The 12779-nt window shown below is 32.8% G+C and overlaps 1 protein-coding gene across 3 annotated transcripts in view; it reads right to left on the bottom strand.

Moving 5' to 3' along the window:
- The window catches only part of LOC127735905 (uncharacterized protein ZK1073.1-like), a 55836-nt gene that overhangs the window by 27548 nt on the left and 15509 nt on the right, over window positions 1–12779 (bottom strand). For all 3 annotated transcript variants that reach the window (XM_052246334.1, XM_052246335.1, XM_052246337.1), the window contains 2 exons: window positions 8359–8419; window positions 3034–3120 (listed from right to left, as the gene is read on the bottom strand). In XM_052246334.1, the coding sequence (XP_052102294.1) occupies window positions 3034–3120; window positions 8359–8419 (148 nt within the window). The remainder of the gene's footprint in view (window positions 1–3033; window positions 3121–8358; window positions 8420–12779) is intronic.

The following is a 12779-nucleotide window of genomic DNA, read 5'->3' as shown; positions in this document are numbered from 1 at the left end:
ATCTGAGGTAATATCTCTTCCAAACATTAAGATTTTTGAAAACATAAAAACTTATTTTATGGATTTCAAATAAAATCATTAAAATTCTACTGTAATAGTGTATTTTAGGTAAAAAAAAGACAGTGACATTAATACAATAACATATGAGTCATTCTGCACTTCTAATCCATTACAAGTGGTCCTATATACTGTAAATTCAGATATTATTGCGTGCATTTATTATTGCGATTTTTCAAAAATGGACAAAAATGCGAGATTAATTATTGCGATATCATGAAAATCTGCATACAGATATATGCAATAGACATCAGAATGCGAGTTCTTATTATTGCGATAGTCACCCAGTCGCATTATTCGCATTAATAAAAACCTCGCAATAATTTCTGAATTTACAGTAGTATATCCTAGGACATTTGTGAGGGCTGTTTATATTTCCTTAAAACTTTGCAAGAATCATACAACACTTATCTCTAAATCTAAGTTACTGATAATCCTGTCATTATAATACTACTGCTGAATGTTAAGGGTCTGAGACGAATGACTGTCCTGGGATAGATATGACTGTCCTCTGACAGACTAAAATCAATGTTAACCTTATTGGAAACACTAAATATCTATTGTAATTGTCCCCAATAAAATTAAAATCAATGTTAACCTACTGGGATTAATGACTGCTTTCTGACAAGACAAAAATCAATGTAAAGTGAGACACTAATCTACTGTTGAATACCAGATGATTACTTCAACTTCACTATTACTTCTAGATGTCTTTTGGATTTTAGAGGAGTCATTAGGTTGCTGTCTCATCAACATAAATCCCATATGATGGTAGATCTCCTTGTTTTCTGCCTCATCAACATAAATCCCATATGATGGTAGATCTCCTTGTTTTCTGCCTCATCAACATAAATCCCATATGATGGTAGATCTCCTTGTTTTCTGCCTCATCAACATAAATCCCATATGACGGTATATCTCCTTGTTTTCTGCCTCATCAACATAAATCCCATATGACGGTAGATCTCCTTGTTTTCTGCCTCATCAACATAAATCCCATATGATGGTTTATCTCCTTGTTTTCTGTCTCATCAACATAAATCCCATATGATGGTTTATCTCCTTGTTTTCTGTCTCATCAACATAAATCCCATATGATGGTAGATCTCCTTGTTTTCTAAACTGTTTGGAACAATGACATTGACTGTCACCAAAATGAGATGAAAATTAATGTGAACCTGTTTGAATCAGTGACTGAACCAAACATGAGACATATATCCTTCTAAACTACAGCTTACTACTTTATCACAGGTATTCTGGGTCTCTATTTATGGATACCTTGAATCAACTAGCCAACAGCCCTAAATTTGGCCTGGGCTATTAAAATTCATCCATATTCAAACTAGTACAATATACTTTCTGCTTTAGTTTTGAGAGTGTTGGTTTTGAGAAAGATTTCCACTTGACTTTACAGCCACATCTAAATTAAAGTATATCTAGGGTATATGTCAATGTATGTCAATTTTGTGGCACAATACCCTACAGAGTAGCTGTCATTAATCCAAAGTATCATAGCATGTCAATGTGACAGTAACCCATTCAACAAATAACCAGAAGACATCTAGAATACACCATACTCTTCTGAATAGGATTTCACAACTCATGATTTTTTTTGGAGAATATCTAACTACATACATCAAAGATCCTGGGCCCAAAAAGTGTTTTTCAGATTGAATTTCAGCTTCTAATCTTTTCAATTTTTTTCTGGTAGCAGTTAAAACATAATGTTCAACAAAAAGTGTGTCAATTTCTCATGTCCTGAATATGCATGAAATATTTGCCACTAGATTTAAACAGCTGACCAGTAATCCTTATTGTAGAAAATCCATGCAAATTATGAATACAATATTGAAACCTGTATGGAGGAAAGAAAAACCGTTTGATATAATTCAAATATATCGAAAAATCATTTACAATTCCTATAAACTGACAGTTATTTACAAAAGATAGATATCAACAGATTCAGTTGTAGAAAGTAAAATAGATTTCATGATAAACTGACCATGCTATAGTCAGATAGAAAATTTCAGTTCAATAACTTCCTGATGAGAAAATCAGGAGAAGACAAAGAATCCTATATATTTTTCAAATTTTGCAATAAATATAAGACAACTGTCAAGACATAAAGCTTTTCAACAAAATCGATAATAAAGAATCATCTTCTCTCATCTTCTAATAAAACTATGTCTTTTATTACACCATTAATTACAGGTGAGATGATAGGTGTTTAACACCTGGATATGATTACAGTATTATATAACAGTTTACCTGATGATAACCTGTGTTGATTTTCTGATTTGTCAAGTATATTATGTAATTATCACAGAAACTACTGAAACAACCTTGTAAACAGCAGAGATTTTTTTAGTGCAGCAAGATGCATTAAAAGATAAACCTTCAGTGGGAAAATGTTCTATCATATTCAGTGTAGTATTATAATCTACCAATAAAAGGAGATATGGGGTTATATGTCAATGAGCCAGCAACCCAATAACACTTGCAATCAAAACACACTGTCATGTCAACATATTACTGGTATACAGTCAACATTATTATTATGCAAGCATTAAAATTGTAAAAAAATTTCCTTCAATAATTCTAATCATAACAAAATCTTATGAAAACATTTCGTTGTTTCTGAATATATGGTAGCACGGTAATTGCCATCCTGCTAAAGTTAACCAGTGATTGAAAGCCGTACTGTGGCCTATAGTTGCTTACATCCATGTCAATTGGACTCTTGTGGACAGTTGTCTCATTGTCAATTAAACCACATCTCCTTTATTCTAGGGATAAGTTCTCATTTATTCTTATATCTCAAGAACAAAATTTTCTACATGGATGTGCATTCATTTCCACAACAATTAATTCACTAATGGTCAAGTCATGTGGACAGCCTTAGTTTAAAAGTGATATCAAGCATCGTTTCCGAAACAAAGAACATGACATTTTCTTTCAGAATACAAGTTCACTCACCTTGTCTTTGAGCGATTCCATAAAGCCAGCTGTGGTCCCAGTACAATGGATAAGACATACACCAAATACTCTGGACGGTTGAGCAATCTGAAAAACAATCATCAGAGGTAAAAATCATCAAATCTTATTAATTCTGCTAGCTCTACTTACTCATTTAGATTTTCTAGTTCATAAAGAATACATGTATAGGTTTTGTCCCTATCTTTTACTTTAATAAAGTGAGAAAAAATTTAAAATTCTCAATTATTGGGGAGAACATTTTAACAGTGAAAAATTCTAAGAATTTCTCTTTTTCATTCTTCTTTCTAGGTGGTTTTACTGTGTTTTTATAATTTCTTATCAAATGTTACTCATTTCAAGGATTGCATAGATTTTTGTTTATTCTAAGATATGAATCTTTTTTGTTCTGATTCAGACAGTAATATTGGCTTAACCAAATCTATTTTAGTAACTACATGTATAACCTTGGCCTTGATTTCAAAATGAATAGGGATCTCCCAATTATGGTATGTTACCAAATATCTATTTAAGATTCCACTCCTCTATGAAGTATGAGACTTAGTATCTGGAAAAAACTTTTCTGCACAAATTTCTTTCTATTTTTAGTAACTATGAACTTGACCTTAGACATAGCGATTGCAAAATCAATACAGATCTTCCTTTCATTACACAGGGGTGGACCATATATTTACAGAAGGTTTTAATCTGATATGTTGTTTTTGATTTAGCATACGGAAACAAGTTTTCTGCACAAATTTTTGTCAATTACTGTGAAAGTACTTTTATTCATGGGGTACCAATTTTTGTGGTTTTCGTGGATGGCTTTATCAACAAATTTAAGTGTCCAACAAAATAAAACAACTGTTGTCCAAATCAAGACATGGAAAGATCCGACTACTTGGATATGGGCATATAATCTAGAGAATATATTGGATATCAGCAAACGCACTATGAACTATATTTATATAACTTCAGACAGGATTTAATCTTTAAACTAGACAAAGTGATGCCCCTGCACTCCACTCTGAAGTAACTGTATTATAACAAAGTCAATGTAAGACTTTCATTGAGATATAATTGTGTCTGGGAGACACAAATAATGCCACCGCAGATGCAAAGTGTTATTTTAAAATACATAAAGTTGAGCATGGGAGCAAATAGGTCTATGGTTCACTGTAGGAGGAGTTATCCAGAAACGCTTTGCACCTCTTATGCAAGTATATACCCCAAAAATGACAAAGTTCAACTATCTCCCAAAAGAGCAAATATTTTAAAATAAAAATCAAAACCCTGACCACATGCACACCTTCAATATATGTACAAACAGCCAGCAAAGTAAAAACGTCCTAGCATTCAAACTGTAGGAGGAGTTACCTGGAATAACTATACATCCATAATGGGACGGATGGACAGAAGGACAGACAGGGGTAAAACAATATGCCACCCAACTTTCAGTTGCGGGGGGGCATAAAAACCTAAACTGTAATAAAATTGAGAATGGAAATGGGGAATATGTCAAAGAGACAACAACCTGACCAAAGAGCAGACAACAGCCGAAGGCCACCAATGGGTCTTCAATGCAGCGAGAAAATCCCCAACCCGGAGGTGGTCCTCAGCTGGCCCCTAAATAAAACTGTGTACTAGTTCAGTAAAAATGGACGTCACATTAAACTCCAAAACATATAAATGAACTAAAATTAAAAAACATACAAGACTAACAAAGGCCAGAGGCTCCTGACTTGGGACAGGCGCAAAAATGCAGCAGGGTTAAACATGTTTTGTGAGATCTCAACCCTCCCCCTATACCTCTAGCCAATGTAAAATAAAGAAACACATAGCAATACACACAGTAAAACTCAGTTTAAAAGAAGTCCAAGTCCGATGTCAGAATAGGTAATAAAAGAAACTAAGCAAAATGACAATGATACATACATTAACAAAGGACTACTAGCAGTTACTGACATGCCAGCTCTAGACTTCAATTAAACTAATTGAAAGATTATGTCTTCATCATATGAAAATCAAGTACAATCCCTCCCGTTAGAGGTTTTAGTATCATACCATCATAAAATTTAACCTTTTAATTCTCGTGAAAAATTAGTTTTGATCAATGGAAGACAGATTTCCGATAAAAATATGCGATATCTCCTCATAATTCTCATACGAAAAAAAATAATATACTTTCATATTGGGCTTGCTTTGTTATGTCAAAAGAATTAATTAAGTACATTTTTATCATTTTTTTTATGTCACCAATTTCTTTAAGTGACATATGTATATGACCCAATTATAAATACCTTTGAATCGTTACTATGTTGCTCATTGGATCTCGGGTTAATTAGTGTCATCATTTTTTATTACATGTGTACAACAATTAAAATGTTTACTTATTTCGGAATGCAATTATTTTATTAAACATATGATGAATGTTATCAGTAATGAAAGACAAACAAGTAAGAGAAAATGAACACCTTATTGTGTAATGTCCCACAAATCATTATAAAACAACATATAATTATTTCCATAGAATCTTGGTTTCTGAAAGCTTTAAATTCTTCACATTTTTTTTTTTTTTTTTTAAGGAAACTAAAATCCATGAATTTAAGAACCCACAAATATGCAACTTTTGCTAAAACCATGAAAATTGATACCCATGTATAAAAGTACTTTCACAGTATTAGTACTTTGTTATGTACATGACATTTGACTTGATAAAAAATATTTCAGTTAGCATTTGGAAACCAAAATGACTGACCGGCTGACTGAATGAAGAAAGAAAGGGTAAAAAAAACATGTACATATATACCTCCTTTATATGATAAATATAGCCTCTAAAGTACGATGAATAAGAGTGTAAGAGTGTATTATTTCTATATCAGCAGATTAACTATATTGATATTCCTTCATTACAATGCACAGATGCAGTGTTATTTAATAAACTATCTATATTAGTTTTGTTTTGTATTTAAACTTCTGTCTCTTTGAAGTAAATCCCACATATTTCTATAAATCTTTAATGTAGTCTGTGTTTTCTGTCCATAAAAGAGACATTAAAGACTGGAGTTATTTTTTCTACTTCTTTTTCTTTACTATTTGCTATACAACTCAACATTATTATTGTCTCCTTTTACACATTTATCATTTATATTGTCATTTTCATAAATCAGTACATCCCGAGCCACGTTTAAAAGATGGTGATGGCAAGGAAACCAGTATGAGTAACAAGTTATACATAGCCTCTTTAGGTTTATTATCTTCAATATTTCAGGAGATGGTACTTTTTAAAAGGTACATATTAAGATTCAATTCAGTATCTTGAGTAGCTTCTAAGCACTTAAATATCAGAGATACAGAAAAAAATACTTCATACCACTAGCATTTCCTTTGAAATGTATCAATTTTTCCTTTAAAGAACTTTCCACATTGACCTATATTTTGCCTTTAAAAACTATTGATAACTGTTTTTGATATCTGCACCCTCTACTCAATTGTTAAACACAAGTCTGGATGTGTTTCTTTGCTCAAGCATCCAATGACATAACCTGAGAAGATGAAGCTTTAGGTAAAATTTTAATAAAACCAACAAAAAAATGACCTTGTTTGGCTTTACACAAACAGTGTGAATATAAACTTAATACATGGTCTGTTAATCAGTTCGGCCATACACACAATGACAAAATGTGTGACAGTGAACTTGATGCATTGTCTGATAATCAGTGACTTGTAGAAGCATTTAATCAATTCTAGATAGAAACCCATCAAATAGATCTATTCAGTGTGTAATCCTTTCACACAAAGATATAGTACTACAATGATCTATAATAAATTCATAACTGGTCGATTCGTTACTAACAGTGTCTTGAAATGAATAAAAGTTTCTTTCAGAGAAAATCTGTGTCAATGTAATGATCAATATGTTTATTTAGTTGCTTTAAAACTTACAATTTTTAATGCAATATCTTGCCGAGTAATTATTAGTCCAATTAAAACATACATGGTACATGTGGCTAGGCAAGGCACTTGAATTGATGTTACCAAATAAAGTAGTTATTTTTGAATTTCTCTGTCTTTTTCACTGAACAAAATAGTCTTCAACCCTTGGTTAAGATGTGGAAATACCTTCCCTGGGTCCCATGTGTGTTTTATGGAACAGCCCTAAAAAGATGTGTTTTTCTGAAGAACACAGTAATTTCAGATCTTTGAAATAAGGATGTGGAACCAAAACTGAAAAAGATTTAACCCCATTAACTTGAGTCCCCTCCTATGACCCCCTCTCAATCCTCTGCAAGTATTTAATACAGTTTGTTAGTGATAGAAATTTTACTGGTCAGGCATGGCTCTCAAAATAATGATTCTTCAAGACTAGGAGTATATATAAATGTAGGTCAACAAAAATTATGCATGCAAAACATGTATTAATAGAACTACATGTTAGACCATGTTGTAGTTTAATTTTGCTAATAAAAGTCTGGATAACTGGAAAAAATTCATACATCATTAAGACTTTTTACTAAAGTAATGAAGATAAAGTCTTTTTAACAATTTATATATGTTAAATAATTAATGGCATCATCATTCATTAGTAAAGTTTTATTCCTTCAGTATACAGCTATAGTTCTTAAAAGTCAGCAAAAAATAATTCTTCCCTAAACATTGTAGCAGTGTTGCTTGTGTTTGTTATATTAAGAGGGTAAAGTGTAACTGTAAATAGAATTAAACAATTCTTTTGAAATTCCTTATTTATGTTTTATGTGAGAAGGTTTCTATTGACTAACAAGATCAACAAGTTGTACAAATTGTTGTTCAAAAGCATTCCCCACTCATTATCAGACATTGACAAATAAAATCCAATGGTCAGTGGGTCTAAAAAAAACAAAGTATTACAAACAGGCAGTGACTGCCAGGCATATCTGAAAATTGCTTACACAGTACAACTCATCATTATAAAATTCCAGATCATTTATCAAATCATTTCTTGGTAAAGTGCACAGTAATAAACAACAAAAGTTTTGAACAAACAGACAAGGCAAATACAGTATACCATCCAATTAGTGAGTGGGGGATAACTTCTTTTGAAAAACTTTTTTATTCTGCTTTCATGCCTTTTAGTCTTATCACTGTACTCGTTATTGCAGTAAAAAAAATGTGCTTGAAGCAACAAATCCAGCATTTTGATTGGTTGATTTGTGAGTCTGAGTATGATAATTGTATTAGAAAGTTTTCTGACTGTAAGACCAGGACAAAATGTAAGTTAATGGACATATACAGGATGATTGATTCAGAACGGTCCTGTACATATTGGTAATAACCCATCACAAAACTTACAGCAAATCTGGCCACAATGTTAGCCCCAGCCCCTTCTCCAATACATACTACTTGCTTGACACTGAAAAATAAAACATATACAGTTAATACTGATTTGTGAATGACTCATTAAGTGGTTATGATTCCTTGTAAAAAATAACACACCAGTTCCCACCCTACATAAATATGTACATTCAGCTGTTAAAATTGTTATTTATGTCATGTCTATAATGTATATATAGGTCATTATATTTTTTTCAAGTATATACATGTACTAACAAAGTTACACAAAGATCCTGCCACAATAAAACAGCTGTTCCTTTGAATTAGGTTTTGGCAAGAGATTATAGGGATTTGTCAAATAATACACTTTATCCCTATTTTCCTATTATTTACATTATATACTTCACAAATGCCTCAAACTCTACCAATGATTATTCTATATTTTTAACCATATATATCAAACATGACATATCTGGCAGATGACTGATCCTTTCATCACAAAGAATTATCTTGTTCAGAAAGAATCTGATGGAGATATTCTCCAATATTTTATTATATATTTTGTGCTTATAAATTAAGGAGAGATCTTTGCTACACTACAGCACTAACATATATGTACAGCCTACAGGTAGCATTAATGGTACTTTCAATATCCAATGAATTGAGAAATTTATTTCTGATTCAATTTGTCACAAGGAGATGCTTTCACAAATGTTAATACACGTAACACATATCTGTTCAGATCATCAAGAAGAAAATGTAATTATGAATAAGTGAGGATGTTTTTGTGTCATTAAGAAATCTTTCCCTATACTCTTTGTTAACAGACAATCAATCAAACAATTACAAGAATATAAAGTGTTTTATTGAAAATTGGAACAACTCTTTTGTAAAAGGATTCTATAGTTTCAGTGGGAATATGTCTTTCCTGCTCTGACGTAAGTCCGTGATAAGCAGATTGACTCTGTCAACAGAAATCTACGATACATTTGCAATAGACAATTATCTCATTTGTTCACATAACTGTAAATGCTCAAAAGGCATACGGTACACTTTGAAATGTCAATGTTATAATCATGTAATATTATCATCAAAGGAATTGATAAAATTAACTTAAAAAAAAAGCCTTAAATACAAATATTATAATCAGACAACAGAATGACTTCAAGTTTTAATAGCTAGGTCATTCAGAATGTTAACTGTACACTGCACATAATCAATAAAATACTTTTCTAGTCTTTCTATTTACTGGTCATCAGACTTGACTTGATTTAAAAGTCCTCCTAATAATTGTACTCCAGGCTTGGTTGTTTTTACTAGTACTTCAGACTTTGTTGGTTTTAATGAACCTTTTCCTTATTGGACTTCAGACTTGATTGATTTTTGAACTTCAGGGTTTGTAGTTTTAAAAGATCTTCTTTATATTGGAATCCAGGCTAGGTTGGTTTTAATCATGTTAATAGACATTCTTTTTTATTGGACTCTAGACTCAGTTGGCTTTTAATAGAACTTCTTTGTTTTGAGTTCAGACTAGTTTGTTTTAATAGACCTTCTTTGTTTGGAGTCCAGACTGGGTTGGTTTTATTAGGCCTTTCTTTAAAGGACTCCAAAATAGGTTTGTTTTAATAGACCTTTCTTTTGAATGGAGTCAAGACTAGGTTTGTTTTAATAGACCTTCTTTTTATAGGACTCCAGACTATGTTGGCTTGAATAGACCTCGTTTTTTTCTTGTTTCCAGACAAAGTTTGTTTTAATAGACCTTCTTTTTATTGGACCCCAGACTATGTTGGCTTTAATAGACCTTGTTTTTTCTTGTTTCCAGACTAGGTTTGTTTTAATAGACTGTCTTTTTATTGGACTATATGTTGGCTTGAATAGACCTTCTTTTTATTGGGCTCTATAGACTAGGTTGGGTTTTATAGACCTTCTTTATTAGGAGTCCAAACTTGGCTGATAAAAAAAACTGCTACTGTTCCCCTTACAAGGATTTGGAAAAACCTTAGTGGTTAAAAACAATTGGTCTAGTTCATAATTATACATATAATAAATGATATGTATCTTATATCGAAAACAATTTCCAAGGATGTATGTGAAGTTTTATTTCATTGGTGAGTGTCATGACAACAAGTTTATTCTTAACCTCATGAGTATAAATTCCTACAGTACACTGGTGAAATAGCTCTGTTACTGTAAGTGTTGATGAATTTTATTTTTATTTTGACATTGTATGATAAGCAATTTATTAGAATTAAAAGTAATCAAAGACATGAAGGTTGTTTCTATGATGATGATTTGGATCAGCTTGTGAGTGAGTTGGTATAGTTAACACATCAATCAACTCCTACAAAATAACCTTTTATATTACTATATAAGGCTAAAACTATTTTCCAGTAAGTGAATGGGTTAGTAAGTTATACACTTACAACGAGCTTGACACCTGTCGCTTGTTGATTGACTGATGATTGCTTTAAGCTGTATCAGTCTATTGTTGAAGACTGTATGTTGTCCCCTAGATGTTATTCCGTTATATTTCTCCTTTAAATACTGTCTCTGAGAAATACTTCAAATCTCCTTTTATTTACATGCCGCCAGTTTCTTCTGATCAACTAATATTTATCAATTTCATACACAAATAATGTAATTTTGATTGAAACAAGAAGATTGAATATGAATCAAAGCCTGTAGCATCAATAGTTCTTCTTCTCTGATTGTATGTCTTTCATTACAATTTTATTACAATAACCAGCCGAACCTCGGCAATCTTTATTCATATTTTCCCATTTAGGACATCAATGACTCAATACTGCACTGGCTATAGTACCAACAGTGTAGAATTGTTTTCCATGTAATATCATGTAATCTAAGCTGCTCAGATGATAGAATGTTGATGTTTAGTAAGTATTTAGTATCAGGAATCAATTTCTATTTCTAAAAACCAAAACATAGTTCATTGAACCCCAATCATGAGCCATTGTTCATGAACAAGTCATAAGACTAAGACAGCGTCCATTAAACTCCAATCAGTAACCACTGAACATATACCAGTCATGAAGACTAAGACAGCGTCCATTAAACTCCAATCAGTAACCACTGAACTCCAATCAGTAACCACTGAACATATACCAGTCATGAAGACTAAGACAGGGTCCAATAAAGTCCAATCAGTAACCACTGAACATATACCAGTCATGAAGACCAAGACAGGTTCCATTAAACTCCAATCAGTAACCACTGAACATATACCAGTCATGAAGACCAAGACAGGGTCCATTAAACTCCAATCAGCAACCACAGAACATATACCAGTCATGAAGACCAAGACAGCGTCCATTAAACTCCAATCAGTAACCACTGAACATATACAAGTCATGAAGACTAAGACAGCATCCATTAAACTCCAATCAGCAACCACTGAACATATACCAGTCATGAAGACCAAGACAGGGTCCATTAAACTCCAATCAGTAATCACTGAACATATACCAGTCATGAAGACTAAGACAGCATCCATTAAACTCCAATCAGTAACCACTGAACATATACCAGTCATGAAGACCAAGACAGGGTCCATTAAACTCCAATCAGTAACCACTGAACATATACCAGTCATGAAGACTAAGACAGCGTCCATTAAACTCCAATCAGTAACCACTGAACATATACCAGTCATGAAGACCAAGACAGGGTCCATTAAACTCCAATCAGCAACCACTGAACATATACCAGTCATGAAGACCAAGACAGCATCCATTAAACTCCAATCAGTAACCACTGAACATATACCAGTCATGAAGACCAAGACAGGGTCCATTAAACTCCAATCAGTAACCACTGAACATATACCAGTCATGAAGACTAAGACAGGGTCCATTAAACTCCAATCAGTAACCACTGAACATATACCAGTCATGAAGACCAAGACAGGGTCCATTAAACTCCAATCAGTAACCACTGAACATATACCAGTCATGAAGACCAAGACAGGGTCCATTAAACTCCAATCAGTAACCACTGAACATATACCAGTCATGAAGACTAAGACAGTGTCCATTAAACTCCAATCAGTAACCACTGAACATATACCAGTCATGAAGACTAAGACAGCGCCCATTAAACTCCAATCAGTAACCACTGAACATATACCAGTCATGAAGACCAAGACAGGGTCCATTTAACTCCAATCAGTAACCACTGAACATATACCAGTCATGAAGACTAAGACAGCGTCCATTAAACTCCAATTATTAACCACTGAACATATACCAGTCATGAAGACCAAGACAGGGTCCATTAAACTCCAATTAGGATTCCCTGTCCACAAACTAATCATAAGGACCACAATACGTAGGGTCCATCAAACTCCAATCAGGAGACACTGTACATTAACAAGTCATGAAGACCAAGACAGCGTCCATTAAACTCCAATTAGGAACCCCTGT

This window comes from Mytilus californianus, unplaced genomic scaffold (assembly GCF_021869535.1).
Source record: "Mytilus californianus isolate M0D057914Y unplaced genomic scaffold, xbMytCali1.0.p SCAF_3, whole genome shotgun sequence".
NCBI lineage: Eukaryota > Metazoa > Mollusca > Bivalvia > Mytilida > Mytilidae > Mytilus > Mytilus californianus.
Note: the sequence above shows the minus strand (reverse complement) of the source record. Positions and strands in the feature narration are given on the sequence as shown.